Source organism: Pipistrellus kuhlii, unplaced genomic scaffold, assembly GCF_014108245.1.
Source record: "Pipistrellus kuhlii isolate mPipKuh1 unplaced genomic scaffold, mPipKuh1.p scaffold_m20_p_58, whole genome shotgun sequence".
NCBI classification, from domain to species: domain Eukaryota; kingdom Metazoa; phylum Chordata; class Mammalia; order Chiroptera; family Vespertilionidae; genus Pipistrellus; species Pipistrellus kuhlii.
In genome coordinates, this window is record NW_023425560.1 from 1,250,540 (window position 1) to 1,268,083 (window position 17,544).

The 17,544-nt window shown below is 63.1% G+C and overlaps 1 protein-coding gene across 3 annotated transcripts in view; it reads left to right on the forward strand.

The window, feature by feature from the left end:
* The window catches only part of HTT (huntingtin), a 93,194-nt gene that overhangs the window by 63,368 nt on the left and 12,282 nt on the right, over positions 1 to 17,544 (forward strand). For all 3 annotated transcript variants that reach the window (XM_045573998.1, XM_045573999.1, XM_045574000.1), the window contains 14 exons: positions 1,348 to 1,490; positions 1,992 to 2,199; positions 3,891 to 4,029; positions 4,990 to 5,169; positions 5,250 to 5,426; positions 9,695 to 9,771; positions 10,733 to 10,871; positions 11,725 to 11,847; positions 12,886 to 13,099; positions 13,681 to 13,826; positions 14,268 to 14,445; positions 15,307 to 15,402; positions 16,295 to 16,482; positions 17,322 to 17,448. In XM_045573998.1, coding sequence (XP_045429954.1) covers positions 1,348 to 1,490; positions 1,992 to 2,199; positions 3,891 to 4,029; positions 4,990 to 5,169; positions 5,250 to 5,426; positions 9,695 to 9,771; positions 10,733 to 10,871; positions 11,725 to 11,847; positions 12,886 to 13,099; positions 13,681 to 13,826; positions 14,268 to 14,445; positions 15,307 to 15,402; positions 16,295 to 16,482; positions 17,322 to 17,448 — 2,135 coding nt within the window. The remainder of the gene's footprint in view (positions 1 to 1,347; positions 1,491 to 1,991; positions 2,200 to 3,890; positions 4,030 to 4,989; positions 5,170 to 5,249; positions 5,427 to 9,694; positions 9,772 to 10,732; positions 10,872 to 11,724; positions 11,848 to 12,885; positions 13,100 to 13,680; positions 13,827 to 14,267; positions 14,446 to 15,306; positions 15,403 to 16,294; positions 16,483 to 17,321; positions 17,449 to 17,544) is intronic.

The following is a 17,544-nucleotide window of genomic DNA, read 5'->3' on the forward strand; positions in this document are numbered from 1 at the left end:
CTTTGTGGCAGTGTGAGCCCAGGATGGCGGTGTGAGCCCAGGATGGCGGTGTGTGGCGGTGTGTGCCCATGATGCAGTGTTTGTTGGCTGTGTGAGCCCAGGATGGCGGTGTGTGCTTGCGGTCTTTGTTGTGGCAGTGTGTGCCAGATGGCAGTGTTGGTGTCCAGGATGGCGGTGTGTGCCCAGGATGGCAGTGTTGGTGGCGGTGTGTGCCCAGGATGGCAGTGTTTGTGGTGGTGTGTGCCCAGGATGGCGGTGGTGAGCAAGGGATGCGGTGTGTGTACAGCAGATGTCGGTGTGAGCCCAGGTATGGCGGGGGTGAGCCCAGGATGGCGGTTGTTTGTTCTGTTTGAAGCCCAGGGAGGCGTGTGAGCCCAGGATGGCGGTGTGTGAGCAGGATGCGTGTTGTGTGTCCCAGGATGGCGTGTTGCCCCAGGATGGCAGTGTTTATGGCGGTGTGAGCCCAGGATGGCGGTGTGTGCCCAGGATGGCGGTGTGAGCCCAGGATGGCGGTGTGTGTCCAGGATGGCTGTGGTTGGCGGTGTAGTCCAGGATGGTGGTGTGAGCCAGGATGGCGGTGGTGGAGCCCAGGATGGCGGTGGTGTGCCCAGGATGGCAGTGTTTATGGCGGTGTGTGCCCAGGATGGCGGTGTGAGCCCAGGATGGCGGTGTGTGTCCAGGATGGCGGTGTTTATGGCGGTGTGTGCCCAGGATGGCGGTGTTTGTGGCAGTGTGTGCCCAGGATGGCGGTGTGTGTCCAGGATGGCGGTGTGAGCCCAGGATGGCGGTGTGAGCCCAGGATGGCGGTGTGTGCTGGCAGTGTGAGCCCAGGATGGCAGTGTGAGCCCAGGATGGCAGTGTGAGCCCAGGATGGCGGTGTGAGTCCAGGATGGCGGTGTGTGTCCAGGATGGCGGTGTGAGCTTTGGAGGACATGCGTGGGTGCGATTCTGCCGCGCGTACCTTCCTGCCGGGGCCGCCATAGTGTCCTTAACCGGCTGCCGTGGCCATCGGTGGTGCAGGCTGTGGAGAGGCACCCGGAGCCTGTGTGGCACCTGCCGCGTGCAGGGTCGCCAGAGCAGGCTGCGGAGATGGATGCGTGAGGTCCTGTGCCACGCTGTCAGCCTCCTCACAGCCTCGGGCCACGCTGTCTTCCTGGCCGCTGCCAGCCCCAGGGAGGAGGGAGATGTGCATGGAGGCAGGGACTCCGCCCCGGGGGTGGGCTTACACATTGCATTGCTTCCCTCACACCTGCTCTCCACACTGTGTCCTGTGTGTTCTACACACAGGGACAGGAGACCCATGCCCTGTCATGCCCCTTTGTCACGTCTCCGCCCCCTTTCCCGCAGGTTTCTCCTGCAGCTGGTGGGCATCCTCCTGGAGGACATCGTCACCAAGCAGCTCCGGGTGGACATGAGCGAGCAGCAGCACACCTTCTACTGCCAGGAGCTGGGCACACTGCTCATGTGCCTGATCCACATCTTCAAGTCTGGTGGGTGCCCCCCAACCCCCCCATGGGAGCGTCCCCTCCCGGCCACTCTGGGCGCAGGCCCACGGGGAAAGCCAGGCCAGCGGGAGAGGCGTGCTGAGGGTCCAAGGGAGCACTAGACACTAGAATGATGTCATTCCTGGGGGTGGCTCTAGGCGAGGAGGGTGCTGCGGGGAAGCTGGTGGGTGGGGTCCCATGGGGTCTGCCCTACGGGTGTAGCTGCCCAGCCAGCATCCTGGTGGCCCTGGAGTCCACCGGCCCTCAGCTCTCAGCAGCCTGCAGAGGCCGAGCCAGGATGCAGCGCCATCCGCCCTCTGCCGCCGGCAGTGGCCATGTGGCCTGTCGTTGCCGCCTCTCGGTGCTCAGCAGGAGTGGGCGGCAGGCAGGAGTGGGTGCAGGAAAGAGCCGGGCACAAATCCTGACGTAAACCCTCCTGGCTCTGCAGTGCCGGGCCTCAGTGAAGAGCAGTTTTCCTTTAACCTGCGTGGCTTTGGTGGTTCCTAGGAATGTTCCGGAGAATCACAACAGCCGCCTCCAGGCTCTTCACGGCCGACGGCGCGGACGGCAGCTTCTACAGCCTGGAGAGCCTGAACGCGCATGTGCGCTCCATGGTCCCCACCCACCCGGCCCTCGTGCTGCTCTGGTGCCAGATCCTGCTGCTCGTCAGCCACACGGACTACGGCTGGTGGGCCGAGGTGCAGCAGACCCCCAGGTACGCCTGCCGCCCCGCCGCGGAGCCGCCGAGGCTGGGCTTGGCCGGTCGCCATGGCCTTTGTGAGGGTTCTGCGTGCATCCATCTTCCTGTCGGACCCCATTGTAGAGAAACATGTGGTCTGACTCCAGGCCCCGGGAGCCGGAGCCCGCGCCGCTGCGGTGGGCCTGTCCTGCGGGCCGTTCCTGCCGCCGCCTCCCCTGCCAGGTCCTCCTCAAATTGGCTCCAGAGCATCCTGACTCTCAGTCAGATGCTCTGGGCTGCTGAGGCCTGGAGTGATTGTGTGGGAGCGTCAGGGCCTTTGGGAGGCCCTGTGGCTCGTTCTGTAAGAACTTGCTGGCCACCTGATCGTGGGTGGCCCTGTCTTCAGGGACTTTTCCGGGGTAAGCATAACTTCTAGGCCCCCCTCACTCAGACATTTGATTTGTACTCACGCGGAGACAAAAGCTTTGACGTTCCTGCCCCCCGCGGAGTCCTCAGGGCGGTGTTTCTGGAAGCTGTGGGCGCACAGCGGGGAGCACGCGCTGCAGGAGGAGGCTGCAGGCGAGGGGCGGGGGAGACCAGCCGTGTGCGTCCGGGGCCACTTGGCCGCCCGCGCAGGCGCTGAACACGCTCTGTGCCCTGTGAACGCCACGGGAGCGGGAGCAGCTCTGCGGCCCGCGATCGTGAGGTCTGCTTCCGTGGCTCTGGGACTCGCACAGCCTTAGCGTTCTGTACCTCTGTGAGTGAAGTTTGCAGACGATCTAATGGAAGGCTGCAGAGTCGTGTTTCTCCTCACAGATCACCTTCAGCATTTTTGTTAGAAACGCGTCCTCTCTGTGTTTCGTTACCTGGCGCTCTTGTCAGGCGTCAGCTGGGCATGTGCCTGGCTTCCTCTCCTGACTCCATGTCCGTCTGTCCCCGGCAGCCCCGCCCGGGAGGCCTGCTCTTCCTCTTGGACGGCCTTGGCTCTCCTGCTGCCTCTGCGTTCCTGCGCCTGTGCCTTAGGGCCCGGCTCTCGGCGGGGCGGACTGGGACCGCAGTGACTGGGGTGAACTTGGGGGAATTGCCATCTCCACCATCCTGAGTCGTTTGGTCTTTGGACATGGCCTGCCCATTTGTTTGGGTCTTTCATTTGCCACATGTTGTGTTTTTAGTAAGTAAGCGTCACACACACCTTACAGGCTTTGTGACGTGCTCTGAGATTTCCTTTTCCCGTGGCACGTGGTCGCCCGTAGCCGGGAGTGCTTTGTGTGCTGCCTCCTGTGCGGAGGCCTGACTCAGCTCGCACAGAGCCCCGGGGCCTTCCTGCGGCTCCTTAGGGACGCTGCTGTGGCCCCGCCACCTCTGGCTCTGAGGAGGTTTCTGTGGGCACAGGCTCTGGGGCACCCTAGGGCTGTGTGCCGCCTGGCACTGGGTGGGAGTAGGGACTTGAGGTCTTGCGTGGGCAGCCTCGTGGACGGAGCCGGGGCCGCAGCCAGCAAGCTGGGATCAGGGAGCTTGCCGTCGGCACTGCTGTTCTCTGCCTGCGAGTCCTCGCCGGTTCCTATCGGTGCCTCACTGTGGCTCAGGGGCACCCAGGAGCCTGTCTTGCCCATCACCCCTGTGGCAGCTCCCAGTCCTGCTTCAGGACAGGACCAGGCCTCCACTGCAGTGCTGGACAGCGAGCGCTGCGGCCGGAAGCCTGTCAGTGTACCTGTCACTCCTTCCAGACGGCGCAGTCTGTCCACCACGAAGTCACTCAGTCCCCAGGTGCCAGGAGAGGAGGACTCCCAGCCGGCGTCCCAGCTGGGGATGTGCAACAGAGAAATCGTCCGGCGAGGCGCGCTCATCCTCTTCTGTGATTACGTTGTAAGTGTGGACGCGCGAGGGGGCGGGGACGGAGAACATGGCCAATGGCGCTCTGCTGCCTGCCTGCCGCCGGCCGGCCCAAGTCCCGCTTAACGTGCAGTCCTGCTGACAGCAGGGAAGCCAGGCTTGGCCGCTGGTCACGAGCTTCCACACGTGTCTGTGGGGGGTCACTCGGCACCGCTTGTCGGCTGCTGCGTCCAGTTGGGGTGTTGGGCTGTAGAGCAGGTGCTGGATGTTCATTGCTGCCTTTGAAATAGGGTTCTGTTTGAACCAATCGAAGTGTAATATGCTAATGGATGCTAAGGCCGCTCAACCACTCGCTGTGACGTACACTAACCACCAGGGGCGACACTCACCCAGGAGCTGTCCCCTGTGGTCAGTGTGCTCCCACGGGGAGCCCCGCTCAGCCACAGGCCGGGCTGACGGCTGGCGGTCAGTGACTCGCCTCCGCTGCAGCTGAGGATGTCCCACTGCAGCTCCCAGTCTCCGGAAAGGGCACAGGCCAGGCTGAGGGAAACCTCCACCCACCGCATCCCATCCCCAGTGCACCAATGTCCACCGGGCCTCCGGTGATCCACAACGACCCTTTCAGGGTCCGTTCGTAGTTTGGACTCAGGAATTCTACCGAAACTGACGGTGGCAGGGAGTCCTCTCCCCACTGACCTTACGGAAGGGAGAAAGCCTGAGGCCTGGGGAGCGGGTGGGTGTGGATGGCGTCCGGCTCTGGGCAGGCCCTGAGGGCAGCGCTCACCACTTCTGCCGCTGATGCCCCCGGCCCACACGCTCCTCCTCCAGCACTGGGGGTCTCACCGGAGCGGTCTCGGCGCAGCGTGTGCGTGGGGGGACAGGCTCTCTAAGGCGAGCTCCTCCCTGTCCGTCACTGGTGGGCAGGACCGCACGCTGGCCTGCCTGTGGCTCCGGCCGCCTCCGGCCTGGGACGAGCACTGGCTCTCTCCGCAGTGCCAGAACCTGCACGACTCCGAGCACCTGACCTGGCTCGTCGTGAACCACGTCCAGGACCTGATCAGCCTGTCGCACGAGCCGCCCGTGCAGGACTTCGTCAGCGCCGTGCACCGCAGCGCCGCCGCCAGCGGCCTCTTCCTGCAGGCCATCCAGTCCCGCGGCGAGAACCTCTCGGCCGTAAGTCCCGCCTCTGGGGCAGTGCCAGCGGCCTGTCGCTGTCGGTGACGGCGTTACTGCCGCCTTCCCTCTCCCCGCAGCCCACCACTCTGAGGAAGACCCTGCAGTGCCTGGAGGGCATCCACCTGAGCCAGTCGGGGGCCGTGCTGACGCTGTACGTGGACAAGCTGCTGTGCACCCCGTTCCGCGTGCTGGCTCGCATGGTCGACACCCTCGCGTGTCGCCGCGTGGAGATGCTGCTGGCTGCAAACTTACAGGTACTGAGCCCATGCGTGTCTTCCGGGAAACCCAACAAGTGGGCCCGTCGGCCGTGTTTTCTCCACAGCACGTTCTCCACGTGGCCTGGCAGAAGCCACGGCCCTGTGCCTGTGTGAGTGGTTGTACTCGTTTGTCTGATACGGCATGGGTGCGTCTTATCCCTTCTCCTAGTCTGTCCTTGCTCTGTCAGATGCACCGTGCGTGCCCTCTTGTGAGCATGGACACTGGCTCAGCGTGTCCTCTGTGTGAGCGAGGGGACGGGCTCAGCGTGTCCTCTGTGTGAGTGAGGGCGGACTCAGCGTGTCCTCTGTGAGTGAGGGCATTGGCTCAGCGTGTCCTCTGTGTGAGTGAGGGCTCAGCGTGTCCTCTGTGTGAGTGAGGGCGGACTCAGCATGTCCTCTGTGTGAGTGAGGGCGGACTCAGCGTGTCCTCTGTGTGAGTGAGGGCGGGCTCAGCGTGTCCTGTGTGTGAGTGAGGGCGGACTCAGCGTGTCCTCTGTGTGAGTGAGGGCTCAGCGTGTCCTCTGTGTGAGTGAGGGCGGACTCAGCGTGTCCTCTGTGTGAGTGAGGGCGGACTCAGCGTGTCCTCTGTGTGAGTGAGGATTCAGCGTGTCCTCTGTGTGAGTGAGGGCGGACTCAGCGTGTCCTCTGTGTGAGTGAGGATTCAGCGTGTCCTCTGTGTGAGTGAGGGCTCAGCGTGTCCTCTGTGTGAGTGAGGGCGGACTCAGCGTGTCCTCTGTGTGAGTGAGGGCGGGCTCAGCGTGTCCTCTGTGTGAGTGAGGGCGGGGGCCTCAGCATGTCCTCTGTGTGAGTGAGGGCGGACTCAGCGTGTCCTCTGTGTGAGTGAGGGCTGACTCAGCGTGTCCTCTGTGTGAGTGAGGGCGGACTCAGTGTGTCCTCTGTGTGAGTGAGGGCATTGGCTCAGCGTGTCCTCTGTGTGAGTGAGGGCTCAGCGTGTCCTCTGTGTGAGTGAGGGCGGGCTCAGCATGTCCTCTGTGTGAGTGAGGGCGGACTCAGCGTGTCCTCTGTGTGAGTGAGGGCGGGCTCAGCGTGTCCTGTGTGTGAGTGAGGGCGGACTCAGCGTGTCCTCTGTGTGAGTGAGGGCTCAGCGTGTCCTCTGTGTGAGTGAGGGCGGACTCAGCGTGTCCTCTGTGTGAGTGAGGGCGGACTCAGCGTGTCCTCTGTGTGAGTGAGGGCGGACTCAGCGTGTCCTCTGTGTGAGTGAGGATTCAGCGTGTCCTCTGTGTGAGTGAGGGCGGACTCAGCGTGTCCTCTGTGTGAGTGAGGGCTCAGCGTGTCCTCTGTGTGAGTGAGGGCGGACTCAGCATGTCCTCTGTGTGAGTGAGGGCGGACTCAGCGTGTCCTCTGTGTGAGTGAGGGCGGGCTCAGCGTGTCCTGTGTGTGAGTGAGGGCGGACTCAGCGTGTCCTCTGTGTGAGTGAGGGCTCAGCGTGTCCTCTGTGTGAGTGAGGGCGGACTCAGCGTGTCCTCTGTGTGAGTGAGGGCGGACTCAGCGTGTCCTCTGTGTGAGTGAGGGCGGACTCAGCGTGTCCTCTGTGTGAGTGAGGATTCAGCGTGTCCTCTGTGTGAGTGAGGGCGGACTCAGCGTGTCCTCTGTGTGAGTGAGGGCTCAGCGTGTCCTCTGTGTGAGTGAGGGCGGACTCAGCGTGTCCTCTGTGTGAGTGAGGGCGGGCTCAGCGTGTCCTCTGTATGAGTGAGGGCGGGGGCCTCAGCATGTCCTCTGTGTGAGTGAGGGCGGACTCAGCGTGTCCTCTGTGTGAGTGAGGGCTGACTCAGCGTGTCCTCTGTGTGAGTGAGGGCGGACTCAGCGTGTCCTCTGTGTGAGTGAGGGCATTGGCTCAGCGTGTCCTCTGTGTGAGTGAGGGCTCAGCGTGTCCTCTGTGTGAGTGAGGGCGGGCTCAGCATGTCCTCTGTGTGAGTGAGGGCGGACTCAGCGTGTCCTCTGTGTGAGTGAGGGCAGGCTCAGCGTGTCCTGTGTGTGAGTGAGGGCGGACTCAGCGTGTCCTCTGTGTGAGTGAGGGCTCAGCGTGTCCTCTGTGTGAGTGAGGGCGGACTCAGCGTGTCCTCTGTGTGAGTGAGGGCGGACTCAGCGTGTCCTCTGTGTGAGTGAGGGCGGACTCAGCGTGTCCTCTGTGTGAGTGAGGATTCAGCGTGTCCTCTGTGTGAGTGAGGGCGGACTCAGCGTGTCCTCTGTGTGAGTGAGGGCTCAGCGTGTCCTCTGTGTGAGTGAGGGCGGACTCAGCGTGTCCTCTGTGTGAGTGAGGGCGGGCTCAGCGTGTCCTCTGTGTGAGTGAGGGCGGGGGCCTCAGCATGTCCTCTGTGTGAGTGAGGGCGGACTCAGCGTGTCCTCTGTGTGAGTGAGGGCTCAGCGTGTCCTCTGTGTGAGTGAGGGCGGACTCAGCGTGTCCTCTGTGTGAGTGAGGGCTCAGCGTGTCCTCTGTGTGAGTGAGGGCTCAGCGTGTCCTCTGTGTGAGTGAGGGCGGACTCAGCGTGTCCTCTGTGTGAGTGAGGGCGGGCTCAGCGTGTCCTCTGTGTGAGTGAGGGCTCAGCGTGTCCTCTGTGTGAGTGAGGGCGGACTCAGCGTGTCCTCTGTGTGAGTGAGGGCTCAGCGTGTCCTCTGTGTGAGTGAGGGCTCAGCGTGTCCTCTGTGTGAGTGAGGGCGGACTCAGCGTGTCCTCTGTGTGAGTGAGGGCGGGCTCAGCGTGTCCTCTGTGTGAGTGAGGGCGGGCTCAGCGTGTCCTCTGTGTGAGTGAGGGCGGGCTCAGCGTGTCCTCTGTGTGAGTGAGGGCGGACTCAGCGTGTCCTCTGTGTGAGTGAGGGCGGACTCAGCGTGTCCTCTGTGTGAGTGAGGGCGGACTCAGCGTGTCCTCTGTGTGAGTGAGGGCGGACTCAGCGTGTCCTCTGTGTGAGGGAGGGCGGACTCAGCGTGTCCTCTGTGTGAGTGAGGGCGGACTCAGCGTGTCCTCTGTGTGAGTGAGGGCGGACTCAGCGTGTCCTCTGTGTGAGTGAGGGCTCAGCGTGTCCTGTGTGTGAGTGAGGGCGGACTCAGCGTGTCCTCTGTGTGAGTGAGGGCGGACTCAGCGTGTCCTCTGTGTGAGTGAGGGCTCAGCGTGTCCTCTGTGTGAGTGAGGGCGGACTCAGCGTGTCCTCTGTGTGAGTGAGGGCGGACTCAGCGTGTCCTCTGTGTGAGTGAGGGCTCAGCGTGTCCTGTGTGTGAGTGAGGGCGGACTCAGCGTGTCCTCTGTGTGAGTGAGGGCGGACTCAGCGTGTCCTCTGTGTGAGTGAGGGCGGGGGCCTCAGCGTGTCCTCTGTGTGAGTGAGGGCGGACTCAGCATGTCCTCTGTGTGAGTGAGGGCTCAGTGTGTCCTCTGTGTGAGTGAGGGCGGACTCAGCGTGTCCTCTGTGTGAGTAGGGCGGGCTCAGCGTGTCCTCTGTGTGAGTGAGGGCTCAGTGTGTCCTCTGTGTGAGTGAGGGCGGACTCAGCGTGTCCTCTGTGTGAGTGAGGGCTCAGCGTGTCCTCTGTGTGAGTGAGGGCTCAGCCTGTCCTCTGTGTGAGTGAGGGCTCAGCCTGTCCTCTGTGTGAGTGAGGGCTCAGCGTGTCCTCTGTGTGAGTGAGGGCTCAGCGTGTCCTCTGTGTGAGTGAGGGCTCAGCGTGTCCTCTGTGTGAGTGAGGGCGGACTCAGCGTGTCCTCTGTGTGAGTGAGGGCGGACTCAGCGTGTCCTCTGTGTGAGTGAGGGCTCAGCGTGTCCTCTGTGTGAGGGCGGACTCAGCGTGTCCTCTGTGTGAGGGCGGACTCAGCATGTCCTCTGTGTGAGGGCGGACTCAGCGTGTCCTCTGTGTGAGTGAGGGCTCAGCGTGTCCTCTGTGTGAGTGAGGGCTCAGCGTGTCCTCTGTGTGAGTGAGGGCTCAGCGTGTCCTCTGTGTGAGTGAGGGCGGACTCAGCGTGTCCTGTGTGTGAGTGAGGGCGGACTCAGCGTGTCCTCTGTGTGAGTGAGGGCGGACTCAGCGTGTCCTCTGTGTGAGTGAGGGCTGACTCAGCGTGTCCTCTGTGTGAGTGAGGGCTCAGCGTGTCCTCTGTGTGAGGGCAGACTCAGCGTGTCCTCTGTGTGTGTGAGGGCAGACTCAGCGTGTCCTCTGTGTGAGGGCGGACTCAGTGTGTCCTCTGTGTGTGTGAGGGCGGGCTCAGCATGTCTTCTGTGTGATGAGTGTGGGCTCGCTTGGCGCCATCTGACGTGTCCTGTCTCCAGAGCAGCGTGGCGCAGCTGCCGGTGGAAGAGCTGATCCGGATCCAGGAGCACCTTCAGAGCCGTGGGCTCGCACACAGGTAGGCCAGAGCCGGGCCCTCCTGGGGCTGAGGCTTAGATCGTGAGGACGGACGAGAGGTGTGCTTCCCGGGGACTGTGCAGGGCCTGGTGGGGATCCGCCTGCCTCAGGCACGGGCCTCGCCGTGCAGCAGTCAGGAAGGCGGGCAGGATGCTCTGCTGCACTGCGGAGGGGGGGGGGGGGACTCCCCTGTTGGCAGCTGAGGGAGCTGCACTCCCAGCTGTCGCACAGGTCACAGCACCTCCTCTGATGGCTGGGAGCACTTCCGATCAGAGCGGCCTGAGCCAGCCCTGGGCTGCGCCTTGATCCGTCTTCCCTCCTGTGAGCTGTGGGCCTCCTCACTTGCTTGCCAAGTTGTGGAGCCTCCGCCGGGAGTTAGGGCATCTCTTTACCAATGGGCTCCTCGTGGCTGCCAAGCATGGCGGCAGCTTCCTCTTCCTGTGTGAGTGAGGTGGCGGGAAGGAGTGTGGTGTGAGGTGGCGGGAAGGAGTGTGGTGTGAGGTGGTGGGAAAGGAGTGTTGGTTTGAATGAGGCGGAGAGGAAGGAGTGTGGGAGTGAATGGGATGGAGAGGAAGGAGTGTGGGTGTGAATGGGGCGGAGAGGAAGGAGTGTGGGTGTGAATGGGGCGGCAGGGAAGGAGTGTGGGTGTGAATGGGGCGGAGAGGAAGGAGTGTGGGTGTGAATGGGGCGGAGAGGAAGGAGTGTGGGTGTGAATGGGGCAGAGAGGAAGGAGTGTGAGTGTGAATAGGTGGTGGGAAAGGAGTGTGGTGTGAATGAGGTGTGGGAATCATGGCGGGTGGGGCTGCGGTCCTGGAAAGGAAACAGGTCTGGCTTGGCACCACGACTGGTCGAGTGTTGGTCAGGATCAGTCTGAAGCTAGTGTGGGTCACGGGCACGCGGCTTTAAGCGGCTCTGCTGCTTCCTCCATGGCGGGTGTCTAACCCACGTGTGCTTGGTTCCAGACACCAAAGGCTCTACTCCCTGCTGGACCGGCTGCGCCTTGCCACCGCCCCGGGCTCCCGAGGCCCCTGTCCTCCGGCCACATCCCACCCGCTTGATGGGGTGGGGTCCCTGGCGCTCGAGACAGTGATCCCAGACAAGGTGAGTGTCCACGTGTGTGTGACGCGTGGCCCAGGCGGCACTGAGTGTGCAGTGCTGGTTCGGGCCGGAGGGCTCCCAGCAGCCCCCGGCCTGCCCCGTCTGCCAGCCCTGCACAGGGCCGTCATGGCCACGCTGCCCGAGGTCCAGCCCACCAGCAGGGCTGGGGTGAGAAAGGAAGCGCTGACGTGGGGTTCTCCTGGTGGGGTGTTGGGGGGTTGCATCCACACGCCTGCACAGGCCTTCCACTGCAGGCCCACTGGCCGCCCCCTCTCCTTAGTGTGCTGGCCTCCTGCCCGTGGAGCCCACTGCCCAGGGCCTCGTGCCCCACCCTCACTGCTCCACGCACTCCTCAGACCTCAGACCAGCTTGGGGCCTTGGCGCTCTGCTTTCCTGGGGATTTCCGTGTAGGTGTGAGCTGGATTTACAGACCAGCCCGGGCATCACAGGACAGCGACCGCTGTGCTCAGGTGCGATGGGCTGAGCGTGTCTGCTGTGCTGGCCCGGCGGGGAGGGGTGCAAAGCTGCCTCCCCAGTGGGAGATGGTACGAGGCCAAACGGCGAGGCTGAGGCACGGGGCCTGCGACCCCCAGTGCTGTCACCGAGTTTGAAGGACAGTGGCCGTTCGCCGGGCGAGGGGAAGGCATGGGTGTCTGGATAAGTTCAGCGCGTGCCTTCAGAGCAGCCTCCGGTTGGGAGCCGTCTGCCTACCCATTCAGGGTCCCTGTTACAGAACCGCAGCCAACAGCCCGCGGCCACTGCCCTCTGGTCTGGGCAGGGGAAGAGCCTGTTCCCAGCAGAGTGGAAGCCCAGAAGCTCTTCCCCCTGCAGGAGTGACCGCCCTGTGTTTCCCCAGGACTGGTACGTGCGCCTGGTCAAGTCCCAGTGCTGGACGAGGTCTGACTCGGCGCTGCTGGAAGGGGCGGAGCTGGTGAATGGGCTCCCACCAGGTGACATGAGCGCGTTCCTGCGGCATCCGGTACGTGCGAGTCCCTGCCCTGTGGCTCCGATGCCCCCTCGCCGGTCCCGGCAGCCCCAGGCCGTGTGCTCTCACGTCTGCCTCGTGGCCAGGCCTCGAGTCCAGGCACCCAGGACAGTGCTCCCGCCCCGTCAGCAGGGGCCCGGGCGGGCGGCAGAGGCTGACGGTGTGAGTGAGGAGTGTCCCCAAAGTCCATCTCCAGGCGCTTTGTGACGAAGCTGCTTTGGCACATGCAGGAGCCGGGCTAGTCAGCTGGCGGAAGCCGTCCTGAGACCTGTTCTGTGAAGGCTGGCTGCTGAATGTCCTGTTTGCTTAATGACCAATTGGTGGGACTTTTTAAATTAGTCATTGGACTTTCACAGCTTTAAAGGTCCTGGCTGTAAAAGACAGGCTTGGTTCGGGTTACTGATGGTGACATAGGCGTTTCTGAATATTAACTGAAGATTGGCATTCTACCTGGAAATTGCCCAAAGAAACCCTTATGTGATTTTTAAAGATTGGCAAAATAATACAAATTGTCGCGGCGCGCGCCCAGCCCCGCTTCGCGCCCCAGAAAAATTAAAAAAAAAATACAAATTGCAACGCCACATGAAATGCTTTTTTCCCAACCAAAATTGTGGCATTTATATGGTATGTTGATTTTATTTCAGCTGTTTTTGGACATAACCCACCTTTTCAGACTTTGGGTGTGCTAAAGTGCTTCCTTGGTCTGGATGGCACAGCAATTCGATTTGTATCTCTGTCGTAAAAGTCCCACCATACTGCACTCTGACTTCAAATAAACCTGCAACTTCTATCAAATAAACCTGCAGGCGTGATAAATGAAAATACTTCTTTAAAATTAAACCGCCCCAGAGAGACCAGACATGTAGGTCACTGAGCAGAGGTGGAAGGGCTTGTTTGTAACAGATGCAGCATATTCATAGCGTTTTTACAGCTGCTAATCTGTGTACCTCGGGCACTTTCTCATTGTCCTCTTCCTGCTGTCCCTGCCTGATTAACGCTTGTAATTGTTGGACCTTCAATGCCCTAATGCAGGAGTTCAACGTCAGCCTGCTAGCCCCGTGCCTGGGCCTGGGCGTGCAGGAAATTGCCGGAGGCCGGAAGAGCGCCCTCTTTGAAGCCGCGCGCGAGGCAACGCTGGACCGGGTGGCCAGCGCGGTGCAGCCGCTGCCCGCCGCCCACCAGGTGTTCCCGCCCTCCCTGCCCGCGGAGCCCACCTCTTACTGGAGCCAGTTGAGCAATCTGTTTGGTAATTAAAGTAAAAGTGTCTCTTTAATTTATTTATTTGAGTTTTAAACTTGGTTTTTAGGGAGAGAGAGAGAAACATCTGTGTGAAATCGAGTCATTAATCAGCTGCCTCTGGCATGATCCACAACGGGGGATCGAGCCTGCAGCCCAGGCCGTGCCCCGACGGGAATCGAACCAGCAACCTTTCGGTGCACGTGATGACACCCAAGCAGCCAGGCCGCACTGGCCAGGGCTAACGTGTCTTACTTTTTAAAGCGCTGCGCGCTGGGACCTGCTTTGCAGAGTAAACACGCGGCAAGTGCTGCTGCTCCAGCCGAAGCATTGACAGGAGTGACTGGGACGGCACCGGGTCGCCAGCCCCGCACGTCTTCTGACGAGTGGGCCCCTCTGCTGGTCGTTGGCCCGGTGCTGGCCTGAGCCCTGGAGGCACTGCGGCGGCCGGGATGCAGCCCCGGGGCTCACACAGGCGGGAGGGCCCGGCAGTGCTGCCGAGGAGCCACGCCTCCGCAGCGGCCGGCCTGCCTGCCTGCCTCTCTGCGGCAGCTTGTGCGCTTTCCGTCCCCCACGAAGCCTCTGTTTCAGGGGATGCCGGGGTGTACGGCTCCCTGACCACGCTGGCCCGCGCCCTGGCCCAGTACCTGCTGCTGTTCCCCAAGCTGCCCGGCCACCTGCACCTTCCCCCGGAGAAGGAGAGGGACACCGTGAAGTTTGTGGTCATGACCCTGGAGGTGAGAGGCGCTCGGAGCAGAGGAAGGCGCTGTCACGTGACAGGGCGCAGGGCTAGAGGTCCCCAGCGAGGACGTGGCCGCTCCGGCGCTTGAAGCTCTCTGGAGCGCGGGCCCTCAGATCAGTCCCCTTGGCCGCCAGGCGGCGAGGCCAGCGCTGTGTGGGGAAGGCCTGGCCCGGCGGGTGGGGAAGGCTTCCGAGGGGAGCCCGCCGTGCTGGCGGGAGAGGCAGCAGGTCCGGCGGGTCCCGGCCGAGGGGAGCGGGCATGGTGGGAGCCGCTGCCAGGACTGACCGGGAGTGGGAATGCGGCCCACCCTCTGGGAGGGAGGGCTGTGGGGTCCCGCTGGCCTCTGGGCCTCGACGGTTCCTTGGCCCCAGGAGCTGCCTGCTCCCCGACACTGCAACAGGAGGGACGGTCCGCGCTGACGTGGGCCTCCCCGCAGGCGCTGGCCTGGCACCTGATCCACGAGCAGATCCCGCTGAGTGTGGACCTGCAGGCGGGCCTGGACTGCTGCTGCCTGGCCCTGCAGCTGCCCGGCCTGCGGCGCCTGCTGGCCTCCCCCGAGATGGTGACCCGCGCCTGCTCCCTCGTCCACTGCGTCCGCCTCATCCTGGAAGCCAGTGAGTGTCGCTCCACGGGCTGTCCGTGGACACGGAACAGGTCATCAGCTCCCCAGTCTCACAGGCATTGGTTTGTGCGCCTGCGTTAGGAAGAGGGTGTGGAGGTGGTAAACGGGTCTTGCTTGGTCTTCACAGGACGTGACGTGAACTTGCTCTCTGGTCACTGGGTTAGGCCTCGGAGCCCCAGCTCCTGCAGAAACGCTTGTACCTCCCCGTCTCTGGTGACTGGCCCCGCTGACGGCCCACCTTCAGGCCTCAGCGGCGGCGGTGGCCCAGCTGCCTGGGACGGAATGCCAGCTCTGTGCTGCATGGGCCAGCGGCTGTCAGTGACAATGAGTTATTCTTTCCCAGGGACGTGTCCTCAGCGAGGGTGGCTAGCCAGGGTCTTTAACAAATGGGGCGCTCTGGCTTTACATGTGGGAGGGTGTTTGAAGCTTTGTGTTTTTAAATTGAACATTATAGAGTGCGTTTTGAAGTTTCATTGCTTAAATTGTTTTCATCTGTGCATTTGTAGTCAGCTTGGAAAGGAAGGTCCAGGGAGCAGTGTTTAAGCCAGGCCCCCGGGGCCTCAGTGCCTCTGGCAGCAGTGAACCCTGGGCGCCCCAGGAGACCTCCGGGGGTGGGGGGGCAGCAGCAGAAATGGGGGGTCGGGGCCCAGGAGCCTGTCTGCCTGCGCTGCAGGTTGGCCAGGACGTTGGTACTGAGGTCTGGTGTTGCCTGGAACGGTCCGCATCGATTCCGGGATGTCTAGACCTTGTGGGCATCGTCTGTCACTGCGTGTTGAGAGCTGCATGACAGACGCATGAATGAAGGGGTGGGAAGGGTGTTGGCAATCCTCCCGCGTGTCCTTTCCTGATGCAGTTGTGGTGCAGCCCGGGGACCAGCTTCTCAGCCTGGAAAGGAGGACAGACTCCGGGAAGGCCGCCCGGGCGGATGGCGGGCTCTCACTCACACAGAGTAAGTGTCAGGCCGTATTTGGGGCTTGGAAGTCATTAACAAAAGACATTAAAGTGGCAAACGTGGGCCCTTGAAGGTGAACGTAGCTGGTCCCATTGCTCATCCCAACATGGAAAGGCCGTTTGGGCCCTGGCCGGTGTGTCCCCCCCCACCCTTCTTCCCCTCCATCTTCCCTTCCTCCCCTCTTCCAGCCTCCCTCCGTCCTCTCCTCCACCCACCCTCCATCCTGGCTCTGTTCTCTGTGCACTTATGTCTCTCACCTCAGACTCTGGCCCCGTGTGGGCAGGGAGTGTGTTTCTCTGTGTGTTCTCACTTGTACTTGACCATGGGATGTGTGTAGAGTGATGGGTGAATGAGTACAAACACCAAAGAACTTGCAGCTAGTGGAACTACCCTCCAGAACGTTAGCTAGCCTGAGTGTCCATCAGCCATCCATCTTGCTGGATTTTTAAATGAAAACTCCTGCTCTTCCTACAGAAACAGGAAGGCCACATCCCATCACTTAGCCCTGTTCTACACTCGGGCACACACTTCGGCTCTTCACGCGCTTTCTCCTGAGCGTGGTGCGAGGCCGGGCGGGGGAGGGCTTCTGGACGGAGGGGCTCCTTGTCACCTGCCTCCAGGGCCCAGGCCATTCGAGTCCTGCACTGGGGTCAGGCCGGATGCCGCCAGCAGTGGCCGGCAGTGTGGGGCGGGTGGTGCGGGGCAGGGCCCGAGACAGGAGACCAGGCTGGCACAGGGTAGCTGAGCCCGAGCTGCAGTCTGTAGGTCCTCAGGGACCAGCCAGAGGTCTGGGGGTGCCCCCTTTCTGGGGTGGGGCATGCCTTCTCCCCGGGAGGCAGGGAGGTCAGGAGGTTGGGGGCCCATCCTCTTACCCGCGGTGTTGGTTCAGGCCCCGAGTGCGTCCCAGCGGCCTGCAGGGCGGTGGCCGAGCTGGTGGAGGCCCTGCCGTCTGTGCTGGCCTTGGGGCATGAGCGGAGCAGCAGCACGCCCGCCTTCCTCACGCCGGTGCTCCGGAGCATCGTGGTCAGCCTGGCCCGCCTGCCCCTCGTCAACAGCTACACGCGCATCCCCCCGCTGGTGAGTGCGGCCAGTCCTGGCGGGTTCGGGGACACAGTCGGGCCAGCTCGGCTGTCGCCTTGGGTGGCCTGGTGCCTCGGGAAGTCCTGACCCTGCCTGGTTCCCTCGGCCTGGCGTGCAACTGGGGTTGCAGCAAGGCTGGCCTTTCTGAAGGAGGCGCAGGGAGCTGGCCACATAGGCCCGCCCCCGGGTGAACCCGCCCCTGGGGGAGCCTGTTCCTGCGGGAGCCCGCCTGTCCCTGGGGGAGCCCACCTGTCCCTGCGGGAGCCCGCCTGTCCCTGCGGGAGCCCGCCTGTTCTTGCGGGAGCCCGCCTGTTCCTGGGGGAGCCCGCCTGTCCCTGGGGGAGCCTGTCCCTGGGGGAGCCCGCCTGTCCCTGGGGGAGCCCGCCTGTCCCTGGGGGAGCCCGCCTGTCCCTGCGGGAGCCTGTCCCTGGAGGAGCCCGCCTGTCCCTGGGGGAGCCCGCCTGTCCCTGCGGGAGCCCGCCTGTCCCTGGGGGAGCCCGCCTGTCCCTGGGGGAGCCCGCCTGTCCCTGGGGGAGCCCGCCTGTCCCTGGGGGAGCCCGCCTGTCCCTGCGGGAGCCCGCCTGTTCCTGCAGGAGCCTGTCCCTGGGGGAGCCCGCCTGTTCCTGCGGGAGCCTGTCCCTGGGGGAGCCCGCCTGTCCCTGGGGAAGCCCGCCTGTCCCTGGGGGAGCCCGTCTGATCTGGGGGAGCTCGCACCTGGGTGAGCTGGAGCAGCCATTCTGCTCTGGCCATGCTGGTGCTGTCCGAGGACGGGAGGGCGGCTGTGACCCGCGCTGGGGCCTGGGGGCTGGAGCTCAGCGACTTTGTTCCACCCTCAGGTCTGGAAGCTCGGGTGGTCGCCCACGCCGGGAGGGGATTTCGGCACAGCCTTCCCCGAGATCCCTGTGGAGTTCCTCCAGGAGAAGGAAGTCTTCAAAGAGTTCATCTACCGCATCAACACGCTGGGTATGTCCCCGTCCCGGAGCGTGCTCTGCACCTCTGGCCCCGTGAGGTCTAGGCGCCTGCCCGCGGAAAGCATTCTGCGTGCACACAACTCACCGT